The sequence below is a fragment of the Anguilla anguilla genome, chromosome 10, assembly GCF_013347855.1.
Source record: "Anguilla anguilla isolate fAngAng1 chromosome 10, fAngAng1.pri, whole genome shotgun sequence".
Lineage (NCBI taxonomy): Eukaryota > Metazoa > Chordata > Actinopteri > Anguilliformes > Anguillidae > Anguilla > Anguilla anguilla.
The window spans coordinates 21,104,294-21,125,904 of NC_049210.1; the positions used below are offsets into that span (position 1 = coordinate 21,104,294).

The 21,611-nt window shown below is 44.4% G+C and overlaps 1 protein-coding gene across 3 annotated transcripts in view; it reads left to right on the forward strand.

The window, feature by feature from the left end:
* LOC118206579 (zinc finger protein 618-like) overlaps positions 1-15,506 on the forward strand; it is a 28,605-nt gene extending 13,099 nt beyond the window's left edge. For 2 of the 3 annotated variants that reach the window (XM_035379420.1, XM_035379421.1), the window contains exons 3-13: positions 1,441-1,518; positions 2,388-2,432; positions 3,195-3,284; positions 3,597-3,677; positions 4,963-5,052; positions 5,188-5,298; positions 8,101-8,178; positions 8,599-8,643; positions 9,516-9,593; positions 10,145-10,363; positions 10,874-15,506. In XM_035379420.1, coding sequence (XP_035235311.1) covers positions 1,441-1,518; positions 2,388-2,432; positions 3,195-3,284; positions 3,597-3,677; positions 4,963-5,052; positions 5,188-5,298; positions 8,101-8,178; positions 8,599-8,643; positions 9,516-9,593; positions 10,145-10,363; positions 10,874-12,432 — 2,474 coding nt within the window. In that variant the 3' untranslated portion in view covers positions 12,433-15,506. The remainder of the gene's footprint in view (positions 1-1,440; positions 1,519-2,387; positions 2,433-3,194; positions 3,285-3,596; positions 3,678-4,962; positions 5,053-5,187; positions 5,299-8,100; positions 8,179-8,598; positions 8,644-9,515; positions 9,594-10,144; positions 10,364-10,873) is intronic. The other variant, XM_035379423.1, reaches the window with a different exon arrangement.
* The last annotated feature ends 6,105 nt before the right edge of the window (positions 15,507-21,611 follow it).

Below are 21,611 nucleotides of genomic sequence, written 5' to 3' on the forward strand. Positions count from 1 at the left end.
ACGCTGACCCTTCGTAGTGCGCCCAATCGCATTACAGCTTTGTATGATGCAGGCAGATGTAAACATGCAAGAACAGCCTTACTTGGCGTTGGAGGCAGCATTCAGTTCTTGTCATGTGAAAGAGGCTTCAGGCTATAGTAATTATTTTTATTGTGCATCCCTACATAGCATCAAGAAATGTATAATGCCTAGGCCTACGTGTCTCCTGTTTCCTGGGGTGGTGCATGTGGTGGGGAGACTGCAGTAATTCTCAGGTGCACAGTGAGTGTATGACAGTATGGACCCCAACGCGCTGCTGTTTCGCCATGTGGAGAACAGTACATTACCTCCACCCACTAACGTATATACAGGCGATGGCCTCTCTCTGAGACAGGAACATTGCTTTGCTTTTTTTCATTTTTCAAATGTTGGTTTAGTTGTTCTTAGATTCAGTTTTTCTTTTCTTTTGTTCTAACCCTGGAAGCTTCTCTCTTCAGATGCCAGAACACTGTGTATTCTCTTTAGTCCTGCCAGTAGTTTATCTGAGCTGTAGTTTTACTGTCGGCGCTGAACAGGAAGAGGCTGATGTACGCAGGTTGTGTTGGAGGACCTGGCATCCTTTAACATCCCTGCTAATTCCTGAAGATGCAGAAGTCTGGTTTCAGGATATTTTTACATCTTGCTGCAGCCCCTAGCAGACAGCTCTATAGATTTCTGTTGTAAGGGGCTCAAAACAAGCTTTTTCAGTTGATTTGGTCTGTGGGTCAGCTAAGGGGCACGCGCCTTTTTAATCAATGTGATCATCCGGTCGTCAGGCCTCAATTGAAGCTCCAAATAATGGCATCTGTCTGGTGCCGTTGCTCTCTATTATTAGTCAGTTGAGAGACGTACCTCCTTCCTCTCTTAGCTCTGCAGCACGTACAATAAAATGTCCCCATTTCTATTCACTCTGGAGGAGCGAAAAATAGAATTTCATTTAATCATATTGTATCTTGGAAGGCAAGTATAATGGCGTGCGCTGACTGTCAGACCGAGGGTCTCTTAGTACTGATTAGTCTTTGTAATTAGGTTGAAATAAAAATTGGTGGTCGTGCTGCCTGTGCTTCAGTCCAGTATTTGACTGACATATCCGAGATGTCCCTCAACCAGTCATAGCACTGTCAACATAGCAGAACTATTCATAATGGAGCACAGCCCCATTGGTCTACAGGAGCAAGCCTTTTTCAGGGTTTTAGACCAAATGTGCTGATACTGAAAAGGCTATTTAAGAATAAAATGTCTTTGGTTGTCATTGGCCTGAAGGTAAGCATTTGAGACGAGTATGTAGGCCTGAGCTTAGATGCAGCTCCAAAAAAAGGAAAACCGATCAAATGGAGACACTAAGTGCATGCTGGGTTTGGGACTGCACGTATGCTTTAAGGTGTTTTTACTGATTTTACCTCTGTTCTCTGTACCCCCCAGGCTCCTACGTCTGTGGAATATGTGGAAAGAAATACAAGTACTACAACTGCTACCAGACCCACGTTCGAGCACACAGCGGTACCAACACTCCCTATTTCTATTTTCTAGCATGGACTGGCAAATATCTTTAAAATTTATATAATCAAAGTTGCTGAGCTTAAAAAACATGCTCACAGTAATCCTATGAATTTGCATGTGGGTGTAGTTTTTTACCAAGAGGCTAATAAATGATGAAGTCTACTTGCAGCTCCATCCTGAGGACAGTTCTGAAGAATTAGTCAGATTGAACTGCAAGATGCCGCTATGGAGGGCAACAGATTTTAACCTTTGAAAAATTCTGAAAAAAAATCAGTTATTGAAACTTTCTTTGGCTGACTAAATACCTCATTAGGAATTTGCATACAGTATATGTGTTTTTTTGCATTTCAATATGTATTTGTGACTTCTGAGTGCTTGGCCCCTTTAATTGCTGCGTGAAGCAGTATTTTCCTGTGATATTCATGAGAAGTAAGACAGAAATTTTTTGGCTTCAAAGTCAAACACAGCAGAATCATATTATTCTTTCTTTACTGTTCTTTTTTTATCTTCTTGTTTGTCTGGGTTCCAAAACCTTGTATCAGCCTCTGCTAACATACAGTTGGAAATAGGAATAAACATGGGAGAAGGGATAGTCTGACAATATTGTGTTAGAGCTGGAGCTTGTTTAGACCTCGCCCAATATGGGCATTAAGGCGTGCACAGTACTCATGTGCTGAAGACGGTGGGAGATGGATGTATATGACTCAGATACAGTAATATTGTTATTGCAGAGATTTCTCTTGGTGTTTTTAAATATGGCTGAGTGTGTACTTTGCTCTAAAATGTTCCTGATTGGCCCCTGGCCTCGGTAGAGTCTGTTTAGGGGCTTTTTGTGCTTGTTGTTGACCACCTCCTCCTCCTGCCCATAGAGTCAGAGGGTGGTGCCAGAGAGGGCGTGGCCCAGGCCCTCAACAGTGAGTACTAAAGCCGCCTGTCCGTCCAACCCTCCCTCACTTCCTGTTTCCTTTCTGATATGACTGTGTCTGTACTCCCAATGCCGGATTACCATTGGATACTGATCCCGAAAAATGAAGTCATTGCAAATATTCAGTTTCTAGAATTACAAACCACACAGGTTGTTTCTCTTTCACAGATACAGTGAAACCCGCTTGTCAGCATATCGGAATAACCCGTATTAACTCTTGTGTATAAGATCAAGCACAGTTCATTGCTACTGTGTTCATAAACCTTACCTGTAAATTATGATTACATTTTTTTGTACACAGGTTTGCTCTTTCTGTTAAAGCGCTCTACTTCTCTGAGTATGCGGCTTTGAAGAATAAAAATGTCTGTGATGGATTCTGTTCTTAGAAGCAAATTGCGCTGTGTTATTACAGCCATTGAAAATTCTGAAATTAACCATTTGTAGTTTTTCTGAAAGAAACTGAGTGTGAATTATAGTGAAGGTTGATGCTATGTCACTGTGACACCTAGTTGTAATTTGCAGGTGGGGTAAAACCATTACATGACTTGGTACATGATTCTGAGAATATTATGGAGTGGTTAAAGTTAAAATTTTGAGTATGAAAGACAATGTTTATTTCAAACTTAGGGTATTCCCAAATATGAATACCATCATAAAAGGGCTAAGGAGACCCCAGGCTATAAGCTATGTTCATTAGCAGGATACAGACTTCAGACAGTTGTGCATTCTCTGTTTTTCTATTTCATTGTAGGCAGTTTCCGATATGCCTGTGATATCTGTGGAAAGAAGTACAAGTACTACAGCTGCTTTCAGGAGCATCGGGATCTGCACGCTGTTGATGGTACCCACCCACTCCTTTCTATAGCTCAATAATCCATATGGGTTTCTACAACTTTCGATTGGCTTCCTCTTTCACTGGAAAAAGTCTAGAACCCTGTGTTCTTACCTGGTCTCTACCCCTGACTTCCTGTCTCTTTCTCTGACCTATTCCTGTATATATCCCTATTCTCCTGTTTCCCTAGCCTCTTTCTATCTGTCTTACTGTCTGCTTACTGCGTCCCTCTCCTCATCCTGTCTCAACCTCTTCCTGTCTGTCTCCTGGGCCACTTCCTGTCTGTTTCCTTGATCTCTTTCTATTTAAATTCCCTCCCAGACCCCTATGACCAGGTTGTCATACCAGTGGATGACCAGAAAGATGAAGAGCAGGTGGAGCCCTTCCAGAAAATCGGACCAAGTAAGGGCCTGTTCACTACTACTGCTACAAGCAGATATTGGGGTGTGAACGGGAAGCTGTGAACTGTAGTGGATAAAGGAAGTATATTTTTACAGCTGTTCATAGGATTTATAAACACTGGCTTGCCAGGATGTGATTTTTGTTCTCCTCCGGTGTCAGTGCTGGAAATGGAGTCCATGCATTGTGATTTTGTACTGAAATTTAAGGACGTTATCTTTGGGATTACATCACACAAACACAGCCAACAGTGTCTGTGAAAGACATTCACAAACGGACTCTCTTAGACGTGTATAGCCCTTAGGGCATTCCCTGATATCCAGTATAACAGTTTCCTGAATTTTGGACGCCATTTGTAGTTCCTCCAGTATTTACTCAGTCTGTGAAGCCTTAATTCTTGTTTGTATAAAGTTATCTCAGTCCTGGTGCTTTCTAGGTGCCTTTGTTAGGAGTGTTATTATAAAGTCAAATGAAGAGTTTCCTTTCAAAGACCGGTGTGGTTGAAGTGTTGCCACACAATGGAAGCATCACGTGTGGGTTCTGTATCTCCTTGTGGTTTACTCTAGTTCTGCCTTGCTCCTGTGGTTACCAGCATGTTGGGTTTGTGTGCACCTCGATTTGTTAAGAGGCTGTAAAACACAGTGCAGACATCTGAACTCCTTGTCCAGGGAAGGTTATTAATGGTGTAATTACAGATACAGACAATATTGAAAATGCCTGCATGTTCCCATAATGTAAAATGATCTCCATCCCCGGGCCGGCTCGTATTCCTCACGACCCCTGGAAGGTCCCCGGTGGGTTTCCTTGGGAATATTCCAGCAGGGAATTTCCGGCCGGCTGTTTTAACACACATGCGAATCAAACTGGGGAAAAAAATAAGTCGGAAAGCTTTATTTAGATTGGTGCAGATGGTTAATCGTTTTTGCTGATCGGTTGGGTTTTTTGTTAATGGGGTTTCTGGATATAATATAAACCTAAACCTGGCGAGTATAGTTCTGCAGGTGCATGGTGTCTTGGCTATAGCTGTGAACCTGACACACAGGCTACATAGAATTAAACGATTATTGTGTAATGCAACATCGAGCAGGCATTGCTGATTCTCATTATTCCAGTCTCTTAATTTGTTGTTTAGTTTAAATGATAATGTAACCTCTATTGCAATGAAATGATGGCATGTTTATGTAAAGTATGCTTTGTAGTTCAATCTGAAAAACAATTGAAATACATTCATAGGTAATTTTTTTCCCCCAGAAAGCCTGTCGTTATGAACTGCTTTGTCTCTCCACAGAAACTGGGAGCTATGTGTGCGAGTACTGTGGGAAGCAGTACAAATACTTCAACCCCTACCAGGAGCATGTGGCCCTTCACACCCCCATAAGTAGGTGTCCAAGCTGAGGCATCTGTCGCTACGTTTCGGATTTTAGCAACAGACCTGGATTATGTAAATTAATTGAAGTATAATGCTTTGAGAATGTAAATTGAGTGAATCTGTTTTTTTTTTTTTTTTGTGCAGATCGTTCGCTCCGTGACATGCAGTCTCCTCGTTCACAACAACGTAGCGCGGACGTCAGTAAACATGTTACCCCCAAATCAGGGCACCCAAAATCAGGACACAACCAAACAGGTAAAAGCACCATGATACCACAGTTTGACTGACAGCACAGTCAGATTAGTGCTTGTGTGCAGTCAGTGTTAGCACAGTTAGATTTGTGCCTGTGTGCATTAACATTAGCACAATTAAGTTAGTGCCTGTGTGCTAGGGACCAGCACAGTTAGATTAGTGCCTGTATGTGAACTATGCAAAATTTATTTAGTTTTGTGTAGAAAATCTCTTCAACACTCTTAGCGGTCACTGAAATAGATGGACAATTTTTTTAAATAAAAAAGAAAACAAAGTGACATTAAATCTGTCAAAGATACAACAGTTCATGCCCACAAGTGTTAGTTTCCATGCAGTAACTCATACAAAATAGCTGTGCCATCAATTTATTTGTCTCTTTCTTTTTGGGATATTTGTTCTCTTTCTATCACATACTGTTTTTTTATCTCTCTTCTCCCCCCTCTCTTCCTCTGCCTGAGTGTCTTTTTAAATATGGGCTGAAGTGCTTGTCATTACAGTCTATTTAAAGTTTGTCTCTGTCTTATAAATAGGTCAGAGGAAGTGTAGGGACATGAGGCAGCTGTATAGTGTTTAAATTCACTCAGATTGAACATTATCAACACTGAGTGTGAGTGTGATGAAGAGACATTCAGCAGAAAGGGGTAGTACCGTTAGTTATTTTCAAAGCAAGTTAACCAGAGGGGGTCAGTTGTAGCCAAGCAGCCAAAAATAGGCATCGTTTTTGAAGCTCACTTCCTGGTCTTGCTGAAGGACGTTGCTCACTAGCACCAGTGCGGTTGGCTCCAGTAGAGGTCTTTTTGCTACCCATTTCAGTGTCATGGTACCAATACGGTCAAAATAGGAAGTCAATCATTTTTGCCACAAGAACATGTTTTTTCTTTGTCTAATGTCTCCCATATTTGTCTAATGTCTCACCATTTGTTAAGCTATTGTGTCATTTGGACAATATTTTTATATTTTATGGATGAATCGGGGACAGTTTGTGTCACTGCCGAGTCACTACACGTCACTCTGTGGGGGTCCTGTATCTTAAATGCTTAATGGGTGACACAGACCCAGCCCTACTGCGCAGTCTCTGGCTCCAATTTGTACATCATGGCAGCACGAAAATTGCTCTTTCCTGGTTTCAATACGCGGTTTCAGTAATTATCACAGGCCCATGGATAGTCAATGGGTGATGTCACAGTCACTTTGCCCATATTTGTTTTACAGTCTATGACTGCAGCATGCTTAGCTGGAGTTTAAATCCCCAGAACTGCATTACAAATGGAATGGCTAATCCTTATTTCACAAATTTGCTCTAGGGTTTAAACCTGAGTATTAAACTCTGGGTAAGCATGCTGCAGCCGACCCAGGCAATCTTGGCCCCCATCTTTTTTTGATGTTGTATAAATAGTAAATGAGTGGCACATAAGCTTTCTCTACCCACAGACTCCCCTGGACCTCTGTTAACAAAACCATGTCACAGAACTCTTTTTAAGCTGGTTGTTGTTAGCTTAGATTATATTACAATATTATCATAATGTTTCACAGTAAAATTGGCAAGATAATACTGGTAGCTTAGATCATATCTATATTATTGTCATCCCATCTAAAGGTAAAAATGAGACAGCTGATGTGACTGAATCCCAAAAGGCTCTTGCTCTTGGTGCCAGTTCATCCTCCTTACAGCTAATTGGCTAAGCATTAATGGCAGCTGGAGTCAAACTCTTACTGATGAGTAACTTAAGCTGCTTGGATAGCGTCAAAATGCTCAACATGGTGGAAACAGTTGTGCACTACGCTAAGCTTGGCGTGGCGCACAACTCAGAATTGACGCCGAATTGCGATCCTCAAAGTTCAAAATGTTGACCTTGTTTGAACCTGAGCTTTCATAGCGTGTCCAATTTACATTTACAGCTTTGTGTGATGCAGGCAGATGTAATCATGGAAGTACATTTTGGGGAAAACCCAGGATTTTCAGTTTCATGAAGCGAGTTTACAATCTAGCCTAACCAACTACTATCACCACTTGTTACAGTTTTCTGAACCTACTGCCTTCCTGGATGGATGACGTCAAGTTTCAACAACTGGCGGCACTCGACTTTGCTTGTGCAGTCACCACTTTACTCGTTGAACTCGTTTTTTTTGCGTTGAACGCAGCATTTTATTTTTGTCATGTGAAAGCAGTTTTAGTGTGGCATAGGCACAACAGCAGTACAAAAATGCTCCAGTTCAGCATCGGCGATACAGGAAGTTACCACTGATAGCCAGGATGTTAAATTCAGAAACATTCACTCTTGATCCTGTCATTTTATCTAATCTGAATGGTTTTTCAGAAAGTCTGACTAATGGCACTTGTTCTTTGCGCAAGTTTTAGTTTCAATTAGGGATGCATGATACTGTCGGAGTCATATCAGAATTGGGCGATGACAGCGAAAAACGAACTTCACTTATCAATATGAGGAGTGCCAGTGAGCTGCACATGCCTCAGCAGCTACATAGACCCATGGGTTCAGCTTAACGATAAAGTGAACTTAACTTCAAACTAGTTGAAGTTGACGTCTGCGCTCTCTACTTCTTCCGTGGATGTGGAAACTTGGTTCCAGTTTGCATGTGTGCCATAGATGGGCAGTAGGGCCAGTCAGTTTTCAGTTATTACTATCAGCCCCAGAATGTCCATGCTGTGCACCCTGGGCTTCGGTACACACAATTGGACTTTGTATGATGTCCATTCATACCTATTTCATGTTGTTATAATTTGCCCTGCATGCTGTAACGCAATCGGTAGTGCGCACTTTCACAGTCCTCTGTGTTCTGACTCAGAGGGTGCTTTCTGTCGGAAGATGGAGGGGAAAATTCAGACTTCTGTGGGGGAGACTAACAGCTCACAGCACACTAGCGGTGAGCCTTTTTGCTCTTTTTTTTTTTTCCTCAGAGGTCATTATGGTTGGAATTTTGTTTTTGGTAATGAAAAGTTTCTGTGTTTGTTTTTGGTCTGCTGTTTTATTTACATGTACTATCCGTCTGAAAACCCCACAGGGTGTATTTTAAGAACACCGCCCGTAATTCATGTAATAGATGTGCCCACACAAGTGGAAATCCTACCAGAGTGCTCTGCTGCTTCCCATCCATTAAGTGAGAAAGGCTGTCTAGAGAAGAGAAAGCGTTGCACTGATAAATAAGTGAAAGAGAGGAATGAGAAAAGAGTTAGGGGGTAAATGGAGAGACAGGAAGGTGAAGGGTGAAAGATTGAGGACTCATGAACTCTTGGTCCCTGCAGCTGTTGTTCCCTTCTGTAATCACAGCGTCTTTTTTTCTCAGGGACTAAAAAACCCATGGTGCCTGGTTCATTTCCTGTGGTGCAGAGTAAGTTGACCTTCTTTCTATCATCTGTATCACAAATTTAGTTTTTTATTTTTGCTTGGTTTTCTTGTCTTCAGAGCTGTGAGTAGATCCACATATTTATTTAGCATTTTGATTGGCTTACATAAAGGGCACGCGGATTAGAACGAGCCATCAAGAGGAATTGACCTTCCTTGAATCAGCATAGCAACATACCAGGAATAACAAGCCCATTGCCTGTTCCACAAAAATGTATAATAATAACAATTCTTTACTTTTATATATCGCTTTTCTCACAGTCAATGTGCTTTACAGTCATAAGGTGGAAACTCGCCTCAGCCACCACCAATATGTGGCACCCACCTGGGTGATGCACGGCAGCCATTTTGTGCCAGCTTTCTAACGACACATCAGTTGAGGTGGAGAGGGAGAACAATTTTTAACCAATTAAACTGGGGGATGATTAGGTGGCAAGTTGAGCCAGGGTTCCTGCGGGATCTTAAAAAGTCTTAAATTTAATCATCAGAATTTTAGGCCTTAAAAAGTCTTAAAAGGTCTTAAATATGATTTTGATAGGGTCTTAAAAATTTATTGGATAAGGAAGTCACTTCTATGTTGCGATGACTATTCTGTATCACGTTTAAATGAGTTTGGGGGAAATGTCCGGGCTGCAAAGTAGGAGAAACCTGCAGGAACCCTGGTGCCAAACTTTGCTCCTGCTATTACTCAGCAAGTAATTGACCAGTTTGTTACACAGTCGACTCCCCTTGCCTGGTTTATTGGGTCTAAATTTGTCGCTGATTTTCGGAGTGAAAAGAACAGGCTGTCGGCTGCAGGGTAGGGACCCCCCGATGGAGCGGGTCACTGAGCGGAACCTGTCCCCCCCTGCGTTTCAGAGCCCTACACCTGCGGAGCGTGCGGGATCCAGTTTCAGTTCTACAACAACCTGCTGGAGCACATGCAGTCGCACGCGGGTGAGTGCCGGGCGGCGGCGGCGCGGCGGCGGCGCGCCAGCGCGGTTACAGGCGTAGCTACCGCGCCACGCCACGCCACCGACGGATACGGGCGGCCAAATCCCGGACGGCAGTCAAAACTCTGCGTAACACCAAAGTACACCAGCGCAGGGCGGACTCAAGGAGAAAGCTCATGTCGTAACTAAATGATCCTTACCGTAAAAAGTCCCGTCTTTGAAGGGCACGGCTGGTTATATCTTCTTTTTTTAGTATGCCTAAAGAAATGCAAGGGGTAATACCTGAGCAGAATGCTAATCAGCTGAGCTGTGTGGGCATAACATTATACGTGGAGCTGCTGTCCATAATCCTGCAGCCCTGACAGGTAATTGGAATAGCTGACTGCACTAAAGGGGCGATAAAATGTGCTAGTCTGCAGCTTTCTTTCACACGGCGAAGCCAGGCGAAGCCCCGCCTGGAATAGCTTTCCTCACACCGGCTACATGCTGCTTCTTTACGCAACGCAGGCTGTTTTCTGACACAGTTTTTTTTGTGTTTTTTTTGTGTGTCCACAGCTGACAACGAAAACCACATCAACGTGGATCCCACCAAAATATCGGCTACCCCTACCTCAACTCCCACCCCTACGGCTACTCCAGCTCCAGCCCCTGCCCCTGCCCCCGCTCCCGCTCCCGCTCCCGCTCCCGCTGCCACCCAGGCCCCCGCTATCACCCCCACCATCACCCCCACCCCTGCTCCCACCCCCCCTGCCCAGAGGAATCACGCTACTAACCGTGAGTATCCACCCTGTTAATATCTTTTCACGGATGCCTGGGCTTAAGGCTAGATCTGCTGGAGATTTTAGCACACGTAAAGCGATGTTCGGACATGCAAACGACTGTCCTAAATATGTGAAAATGGTAGAAATAATCGTTTTGCTGGAGCTAACACCATTTCCGCTCGCTAAAACCTGTGGTGTATCTGGCCTTATTATTCACTGTCACATTACGTTACCTACCCCGTTCATCTTTCAGCACATGCCTTTGTTCCGCATGATGTAATCAGCTTTCATTGTACATACCACGCTATAAAAATGCAGTATGGTATGTAAATTGTAAGCTGATTACATTTTTAAGAATTTTAAGAGTCTGAGTTTAAAAGATGTTATACCGATGGACTGATCCCCTGCGCCATGTTTTTTCAGGGATTGTGTTGAGGGTTTTTTCTGTGACTTGTTAACTATCCCCCCTGACTAAGTTTTTTTGAGTATGGTGTGCGTTTCTCTTCCCCCCTTATCGATACAGTCAGCAGTATCCTCCCAGAGAAGGATCGGCAGCAAGTGGCGGATCGGTTGCTAAGGGTGATGTGCGCGGACCTGGGGGCGCTGAACGTCCTGAACGGGAAGGAATTCCTGAAGCTGGCGCAGACCCTGGTGGACACGGGGGCGCGGCACGGGGCCTACTCCCTGCGAGACGCCCTGGGGGACGTGGGCCAGCTGGCCCTCCGGCAGCTGCCGCGCATGTACAACCAGGTGAAGGTGAAGGTGACCTGCGCCCTGGGCTCCAGCTCCTCGCTGGGCATCGCCGTCACCTGCCACGCCCACTCGCTGGGCCCGGACACCTGCCACGTGCTGACGGCCTACCAGGCGGAGGGCCCCCGCGTCAGGCGCTACGTCCTGGGGGTGAAGGAGGCCGACCCGAGGGAGGCGGGCGAGCACGTGCACCAGTGGGTCCAGAACGTCCTGTCCGAGTTCGTCATGTCCGAGATCCGCACCGTCTACGTGACGGAGCCCCGGGCGTCGGGCGGGCCCTTCTGCGGGCGGGCGGGGGCCTGCCTGCGCTGCGCCGGCTGCTCGCTGGGCGCCGTGGTGCAGGCCGTGCTGGGGAGGCGGAGCCTGCAGGCGCGGGGGCTGCAGGAGCTGGGCGAGCTGATGGCCGCCTGCCGGGACCTGGCGGCGGTGGCCGGGCTGACGCGGGACGGGGCGGAGGAGCCCGTCGCGCCCCCGCCCTGCTGGGACGAGGGCGCCGAGACGCTGCTGCTGGTGCACGAGCGGATGGAGCAGGTGTGCGAGGCGCTGGGGCGGGGCAAGCGGGCGGCGCCCCTGCTGCAGGGGCTCAACAAGCCCCTGCTGGGCACCCTGGCCTCCCTGCTGGCCCCGCTGCGGCAGGCCGTCCTGGAGCTGAGCAGCGAGCGCCGGCCCACCCTCCCGCTGGTGCTGCCCGCCTACCTGCGGCTGGAGAAGCTCTACACCTCCAAGGCCGGGGAGGCGGGGGCCGGGGGCCGGCTCTGCCACTACTTCCTGGAGGCGCTGAAGGAGAACCTGAGGGTGGAGCGCCCCCACCAGGTGGCCATGGTCCTGGACCCCCAGCTGAAGCTGCGGCCCGCGCCCGCCCACCAGCACGACGAGCTCGTCGCCAAGGTGTGCGAGGCGGCGGGCGAGATGAGGGAGGCGGGCGGGGGCGGGAGCGGGGGCGGAGGCGGGGGCGGGGCGGCCGGCAGGGCCGGGGAAGACGGGGCCGGGGCCGGCGAGGGACCCGCGGTGAGGAAGAGGGCGCGGCTGGAGGGCGGGGCCGCCGCGTGGGCGCCCGGGGCGGACGAGCCCAAGGTGAGGAAGGAGCTCTTCCAGTACCTGGCCGAGCCCACCTTCCACACGGCGCCCGACCTCCTCCAGTACTGGAGCTCGGTGACGGAGAAGTTCCCCAAGCTGGCCCGCCTGGCGCTGTGGCTGCTGGCGGTGCCCGCCGTGGGCACGCGGAGCGAGTGCGTGGCCGTCTGCCAGCAGACCCTCGCCATGAAGCACAGGCGGCAGGTCAGGCCGGAGGAGGCCAACAAGCTCATCTTCCTCAAATCGAACATGGCCTGAACGCACCACGCAGACAGACCTCCCGAACAAGACCTGCTGAACCTAAACGCTGCCCCTCCTCACACGGCGGGAAATGAGGGTGTAGACACACAGAGGCCGTCCTCTCCTCAAGAACTTCTTTTTTGTTCGTTTTCTTGCTTAGAGAACCGTCTTGTATCGTAGGCCGAGCTGTCTAAAGCGGAGGTTGCCATCTCTTTGCCATCTCTTCAGCTTTTCGGCTCCAGTCGTCTTCAGGCCGGAGGGAGAGCTCGAAGTTACGCGTGCGCTCCGGACGCGAACACGCGCCTTGACGTTTTTAACCTCGGCCTTCTCTTTCCCTCTGTGTCCGTTGCTATTGGAAATTCGATCTGTGGATCGAGTGGAGGTGGTTCCCCCGCTGTGACCTACATTCAGCTCGTCAGTCGGAGTTCCTCTACAGTCTGACTGTATTATTTTTCCACACTGAAAGACTTAAAGTCCCCTAGACTGCATTCTATTCAGGCTGGTGGTGAGTTCTGGGGCGAGCAAGTTGACTGGTCGCTGGTGGTTCAACCTGTGGTTCGGGAGCTGGATCGCGACCATGTTAGTTTTACTCAGTGAAGCATTATTTACTTCTCACAGTTTGCTTTTGTTATTGTAACCACAACTCTTTTCTACAACCGCACAAATGAGTTGTTGCACGCATTCATTTATTTATATTTATATTTCTTATTTTGGGGAAGAAGTAACCTTTTCCTGACAGTCTTCCTTGACAACCTCTCTCATTTTCCTACTTTAAAACTTAACTGTAATACACAACTGACCATCATTAGGGTGCAGACTTTACTTACACTCAGTAATATGCCAAAGAAAAACATGGCTGCTCAAATTCAATATTAGGAAATGCAGGATTCTGTTTGAGACGGGACTCCAGTCTCTGGCTCATTTTGCGCAACTCCTCAGTCTGTGGTGTTGGCTACACCACCAGCATTGCGGTTCCTCTGTTTCCCAAACTCTCAGTCTCTACAGTATGTCCCATTGCTCTCTGAGGAACAGCCAGTGGCTGAACAGCTTACTTGGGGGTGGGGGCGGATTTTAATAGCTTGCATAACGATCAAGATATGAGACTTCTAATATGTCCGTGTGACACACTTTGTGTTAATACCAATTCATACTGGCTTCAAACTTTGGACGTGCATGCTGGGATAGGTGCCGGGGGACAGCGGGAAAAGCCAGCGGGACGCATTTCGAGGTGTTCAGGGTTTGACCAGGTGACATCGCGTTCGGCGGAAAGACTTTAACACGTCCGCGAATTACGTTTTTGGCGACTTTCTCGGGCAGAAACGTGTAGGCGGTAGGACGTGTCTGAATACGCTGAACTATCTGCTGAGAGGACGAGATAACGTGTTGTTATGTAACCAATTTCATATTAGATATGAATTAGCTGCTGATAATTGTTGTGTACAAACATTTCTAGAAAAGTCTGTTGTTTTGATGATTATGGTTACTAGCATTAATATTGTCCCTATTCGTAAAAAATAAACGATAGTAATAATATTGTCATTGTATGGTAACTACAGGTTAATGGCATTCATATGGGGCAATATTAACAGGTTACTAGAAATAATAAAGGGATTTTTATGACCAAATATAATTTCATCATGGACTGTTAAGTACTATTGTTGGACTGAATTGTTTGCGTATACACTCCGTTCATTGCCTAGTGTTTGTGTCATGGTTATTTACTCAGATCTAGACCATTACCTTTTATTGTGTAAAGCTCAGGAGATCACTCATTTTAAAGCCACGTAAAGAGTAGTATGTGTCTTCCTCAACTTGTCTTTGGAAATTTGACACTGAAGGGATTTTGAAGGTGACGTCACATTATTGTACAAGTAACACGCTGTCAGCTTTCTGGGGTGCTTTTTTAAATCAAAAACTAGAAAATAGACGAGCTCTCAAATTGTTAGTGCTTGTATTGCCTGTTAAACACACTCTAAAATGAGTTATGCATGCAGTTTGTTACAAGACATTGATGATAAAAGATGAGAATTTAAAGTATGCTGATCTATACATACATGAACAGTAGCTACATATTTTAAACCTGGGACGTTGTCTTGAAGAACTGTATTTAAATGTAGGGTTGTGGGGTGGGGTGGGTGGGGTGTAGTGTACATAAGAAAAATCAACTGCTGTTGTTATCCACTTTAAAGAGCTACTGATTCCCTAGTCTGATAACACCGTACCTCTTTTTTAAAGCAACAAACATTTACAGCCTTTTTATAAGCAGACATGGCAAGTTTGTGCAATGCGCTCCCCTTAAAGGTGTCATATTGGGCCGGTTTGATTACTGTACGCTGCTTTTTAAGAGCCAGAGGAAGAATATTTTCTAAAGAGGTAAGCGAGTTTGTCTGAAGGTTTTTTGGACATATTAAGAGATTGTTTCTTTCCTGGCCCTTTGGAGTGGAATGCATTGTGCCATTATGGAAAAACTTAGATCATATTTAGATTTTAGCATATTTTAAAGTTTTTATCTCAAGATTTAATTTCTAAAAAGATATGGCTTAGTTAGAAAAATGCAAGTGAAATATATTAATATTTGTTTTGTCTGTTTTCTGGGACAAAGGAAAGCTCATTTGCAGAAATGTTTTGAATCAAAATATGAATATTCTGTTGCCATATCAGTATAGTCTACCAATATATATATATATATATTCCCGTCACAAATGCATATATCTCAGTGTTGCTTTATTGTCAATGCTAAATTATTCATCATAAATTCTCCATGATTTCATGTTGGACTGCAGAATTCTACTTACTGTAAGCTATACCTGAATAGTGGTTTGATGCCTTCATCTTGTTATCTATTCAATTATAGGGCCTTTTCCCCACTGGTCATGGCTGATGTTTTTATTGTTCCTCATTAGTTCTTGTATCTAATGTCTTAATAGGCAATAGTCTTAATTTATACTTTATAGCTACACTATTTTTCTATTGCAGATGATGATAGCTTTGGTTTTCTTTTTTCCTGTCAAAATCACAGCGCTGTGCAAAGTTCTTGAAATATATTACCCACTGTAGTATGTGCTCTGTTAATAAAAACTAGCTCAAATGAATTCTTTGACTCTTATTTAGTCCCATGCAACTGTCTGGTGGTTCTGCAGAGATGTAGGATACAATATTTAAAAAAAATGTTTTTAAACCTTAACATTAGCAACCAGTTCAAACACAAGGGCCCACGTGAGTTGAGCTTTGTTGGCAGCTGCTTTTATTGGTCAGATGAGCACTGTGTAACACTGAAAGCCAACAGACCCTGGCCTTCAGAACCAGAGTTGAGGCACTGAGTTAGTTACAGTTATTGGTGACAGTTTTACTTGCTAACATCAAAGTATCATAAATATCAAAAGGCACTCTGTATTTCTAAAGAACTCTGATACTGTTTCCTGTGCCATTGAAATCTATAAACTGATGTGAGCGGTGAACAAGCGTAGAACGCGTGGCGTGGCTGGCACTCACGGGTATGGGAATATATGAAAGACATGTGACTTGGAATTATGGCCTAATTATGGTTATGCCCTCTTTGCTGTAATGTATATGCAATACTTAATTGGGACACTAGATGGAGTAATGCTAAAAGTATTAAGTGATGTGAATCCCTGTTGCTAACATGTAATGAAGGCCTTGGAAAAATAAAATACATGTGCAGTGATTCTGCATGCTGTTTTATTAGCTAGTATAAGTTAGAATTTTATTTTTTGTTTGAATGAAAATCATTTGTGATTATGAATTAATCTACAATAGTTTTAGTTTGAAATCATTTGATGAATGATTGTAGTATATTCATTTAATGTGCTCTTATGCTTCAAGACTTAAAGAGACAGGGCAAGTTACAGCATGGGATTGGCATTCACAGTGTAATTGGATAAAAATATGGAAATAACTCATCAAGCAGCGCATCTAGAATGGACACAGAAACCACGGCAAGGTAGAGGGTACTCTTAATGAGTCCAAGCCAAAGCAGAACTACGGAATACAAGATTACTAAACATAAATTCACCGTGGAAATGGATGAGAAAAAAGAATTGGAGAAAGGATTTCTGAAGAGCACTCCTCACCTTGTTATTAACTGTGTTCAATGACTGCTGACAACACACGCATGCTTGACTGCGTGTGTATGTAGATGACCATAGGCCTACCTGCAATGCAGTGCGTGTCGTGTTAGCTCTGGGATGTGGCCATAGACATCATTCGGTATACGTCCCGTACATAGTTTATTAAAAACCATGAAGGGGAGCACAGAGGCGCGAAGGTTTACAAACTCAATCCACTACTGATGGGGCCTTCCCGTTTCAAAACCACTAGAGGGCTCAGTTGGACAACTGACTTTACCATAACGCAGCGACCACGGACCGCACATCAGCTGATTCAAGATGCCGGTTAAATTGTAAGTTGAATTCCTGTTTCAGTTTCTTAATGTACATTTGTTCAATTGTTTATCATTTTGTAGATTAAGTATGAATTTGACGTTTTTATGCTAAATTTGAGTGTTTAGGCCTTTGGTCTGATTGCACTACATATTTCTAATTCGCATTAACCCACTTTAAATAGTCTATAAACGTTTTCGGTATTAGACAGGCTAAAATTGTGTGTTGTAATTTTCAATCAATAATAATAATTCCATTTCAAATTTTGAGCGATAACTGTACAGTTTGAGGTTTTGTCATTTGTTTTTAGATGCATAGTTTCTCTAACGTCTGTCCATGTGTTGTACCATTAACAGCACACATGATAGAGTTTAAACACAGCATGTGTTGTGCTGTTTCCCTTCTGAAAGTCCGGCCATCCAGGCTATAAAACGTATAGAGGAAGATATAGAGGAAGAGCAAGTTAAAGCATTACTCTCCCTGTGAAACTTCCAAACACATTTAAAAATACACTACATAGCCAAAAGTATGTACACCTGGCATCCAACATCTCGTCCAAAATTATGAGCATTAATATGGAGTTCCACCCTTTGCTAACAACCTCCACTCTGTGAAGGCTTTATACTGGATGTTGGAGCACTGTTGTATGGATTTACTTCCATTAATCCAGGAGAGACTTAATGAGGTTGGGCACTGATTGGGTAAATAGGCCTGGCTCGAGTTGATCCCAACAATTGATCCCAAACATGTTGGACGGGGTTGAGGTCAGGGCTCTGTGCAAGCCAGTCAAGTTCTTCCATATTGTTCTCAACAAAACCATTTTTATATGGACCTCACGGTGTGTCCAGGGCAATGTCATGCTGAAACAGGAACAAGGGCCTTCCCCAAACTGTTAGTGAAGCACAGAATCATCTAGAATGTGGTTGTATGCTGTAGCATTAAGATTAGTCTTCACTGGAACTGAGGGGCCTAGCCCAAAACATGAAAAACAGTCCCAGACCAAGGGGTGTGTCCAGAAACGTTTGGTCATATAGTGTAAGTATTGATGTACACCTTACAAATACATATTACTTTTCAGTGACAAAAAAAATTGACTCAAAATGGTATCAGTGGAATAAATCTCACAAATACCACAAATATGGTGATCCAGATGAAATATCAAAATTCAGTGCAGGAACATCAGTAAATGTGTTCTGATGAAATCTGGCACAGTCTGTTCTGGAAGAAATTATGGGAGGGGGCTTCTTAACACATGTAATCTGGAAACTGAACATATATAAAATACACAAGGTACACTACATGGCCAAAGGTATGTGAACACCTGAATATCACATCCATATGTACTTGTTGAACATCTCATTCCAAAACCATGGGCATTAATATGGAGTTGGTCCCCCTTTGCTACTATAACAGGCTCCACTCTGGGCACTAGATTTTGTTACATGGCCGTGGGGATTTGCCACTATTCAACCAAAAAAGCATTAGTGAGGTTGGCCACTGATGTTGGACGATGTCACTGAAAAACCTGTTGCCTCCTGCCAAAAAACAGTTGCCTTTCACTTCCGGTTAGTTCCAGTCAATCCCTTATTGGACAATGCACATGATTTAAACTTCAGTACATTGTTTTACACATGCGTATATACAAGTTACTTGTACATTCGATCACTAAGCCTGTACGTAGCTGTATTAGCTATGCAGCTAGCTAACAAGGTCTCTGTAGATATAGCTAGCTGCTAAGTTAATTTGCGAGTGATAAAGACATGTTAAATTCAGCTCAATTTATATCGCAGAAATCTCGTACTTGTGTAATGTTACACCAGTTATAATTTGGGCGACATAGCTCAGGAGGTAAGAGCGGTTGTCTGGCAGTTCAGAGGGTTTGATCCCCCCGCCCTGGGTGTGTCAAAGTGTCCCTGAGCAAGACACCTAACCCCTAATTGCTCCCAACAAGCTGATTGGCAGCCTTTCACCGTTGGTGTGTGTGTGAATGAGAGGCATCAATTGTAAAGCGCTTTGGATAAAAGCGCTATATAAATGCAGTCCATTTACCATAATTGTGGTTTCAATTATTATTATACACTGCAGTGTATTGCTGCACTGCCAGCTCCATATTTGCGCTAGGCCTGCCATGAAGACCTTTCTACAGTTCACTTGCTTTAGCTGACTACTTAACTGACAGTGCTTTGCTTTAGATAACTACCATGCTTTCAGTGCTTTACTCAGCAGGCTACTAACAGTAAGACTGTCCAAACCAGATCCTACATGAATAACCACCTAGTTACGCATGTTACATGTGACACCAGTTCTGGAACTGAAAGGAAGCAGAAGGAAGCAACCTTTTTTTCTGAGGGCAACAGGTTTTGCAGTGACAGCAATAAGGCCGCAGTTGGCATTCCAGTTCATCCCAAAGGTGTTCGATGGGGTTGAGGTCAGGGCCCTGTGTTGGCCAGTCAAGTTTTTCCACACCAAACTCGACAAACCACTTCTTTATTAACCTTGCTTTGTGCACTGGGGCAATGTTGAACAGGAAAGGACCTTCCCCAAACTGTTGCTACAAAGTTGGAAACACAATTCTCTGGAATGTCATTTAATTTACATTACATTTTATATTACATTTATTTAGCAGATGCTTTTATCCAAAGCAACGTACAAAAGTGCATATCATAGCCATTGGACAACTACAAAGCACAGGTTCAATAAGGTACAATACTCATTTTGTACAGCTATTTATAGCCAAGAACACATTATTCTGACCTTATGCCAAGCCAAACTAGGGAGAAGAACAAGCTACAATATTAGGACAAATACAAATTACAAAAAGTACTGGAATGTGGGTACATGTAACCCAAGTGTCATGAAAGGAGGGATTTAAAGTGAAATGATTCACAGAGTGGTAGCAGTTAGTCCAGGTAGAGTCTGAAGACATGCGTCTTCAGACCACGGCGGAAGATGGGTAATAAGGGAGAGGTTTGAAGAGGGACAGGGAGTTCGTTCTACCACTAGGGAGCTAGGGTGGAGAAGCTCTGTGATCCCTTTACTTGGATGGGAGGGGGTGCAAAGCACCCTGCTGCTGCAGAGCGGAGTGGTCGAGCAGGTGTATAGAATCGAATCATGTCCTGCAAATAGATGGGGGCTGTCCTATTGGCTGCAGTTTAGGCAACGGTCAGGATTTGAACCTGACCCTGGCAGCGACCTTCAGCAGAGGAGTGACGTGGGAGAATTTGGGAAGGTTGAAGATGAGTCAGGCAGCAGCATTTTGAATCATCTGTAGTGGCTGTATGGCACAAGCTGGTAAGCTTGCAAGGAGGGAGTTGCAGTAATCAAGGCGGAAGATCACCATAGCCTGGACAAGCCGCTGGGTGGAGTGCGTAGTCAGGTATGGTCGAATCCTCCTGGGTCAGAAGGAATCTGCAGGACCGTGATGTTGTCGATGTGCTCCTTGAGGTCCAGCTGGTCATCCAGGACCACCCCCAGGCTCTTTGCAGAGTAAGAGGCAGTCACTGTGGTGCCATCAACCGTTATTGAGAGCTCATGTAGTAGGGAGGTCTTGTATGGGAAGAACAACAGCTCGGCTTTGTTGAGATTGAGCTTCAGATTGTGGCTGGCTATCCAGGTTGAGATGTCAGCCAGGCAGGAAGATCATCAACCTGGGAGGCAGAGGGGGGGAAATAGAAGAAGAGTAGAGTGTCGTCTGCATAACAGTGATAGGAGAAGCCGTGCGAATTAATAACTGAACCAATATATTTGGTGTATATGGAGAACTGCAGAGGACCCAGTACAGATCCCTGTGGTACTCCTGTAACAAGGGGATGAGGAGCAGAGGCAGACCACATCCAGGTGACCTGGTAGGACCTATCTACAAGATAGGAAGATAGGAAGCGAACCAAGACATTTAATAAGTGATATGTCAAATAATTCCTTTAGAAAAGGTAAGAATTTCCAGTAATGAAATTCTAAATTTGCTGGTGTTTAAAAGCCATTGTGGTCATAATTTCTGAAAATGTGGACACTTGGTCACTGAAACTAAAACATTTGTGGAATGATAAAAGCCCAAAACAAAAGCAAGCAAAGCAAATTGAAACCAATATTTTGTTAAAACGCTCAAGGGGAAAGAATAGGAAATAACTTAATCACGTTTTTTTAATCAACTTCTCTAATCAACAGACTGCAGCAAAAACATTCGCATAAACAGAAGGGCCCCAAGGTCCAGTTGGAGTTACCCTGCAATATTGTATGATATTTAGAAAAATGCAGGTCCAGATTTGATTAGCTGTGCACTTAAGTAACTCCTAAGATGGTGCTGTACAGTGAATTCAATTCTGCAACTGTTGTTTAAAAAAATAACATTGGGAAATGATGTTACGGTCCCTTTATCGCCAGCCCTAAGAGCACGGTGTAGCTATTAAGAGTCCCCACGGCAACCAGGGAATATAAATGTGTGTGTGTATGCAGCTGTGTCAGCTGACTACAAAGAGCAGCCCTGCGGATTGTCCGGGTGCCATGGACCAGAGCCAATGAGAGGAAGCCACAGAACTCGGTGTTCCGCTTCTGTGTGGGAGAAATAAATATGCGTTTTGGTAGACGATATAATTTAACAGTTTGGAATTTATATTTCTGAGTGCACCCTGGAATTAGCTGCCCCTCGTTTTGCCCCAAATACTCCCCAGAATTGGTCAGAGATTTTCCGTTTTACCCCAAGAATGGTCTGGTAGCCATCAGAAGGAGGAATCATACTGTAAGCAGAGTTACATGAATCTCATTATAAAAATTAGAGGTTACATTATATTACATTACAGG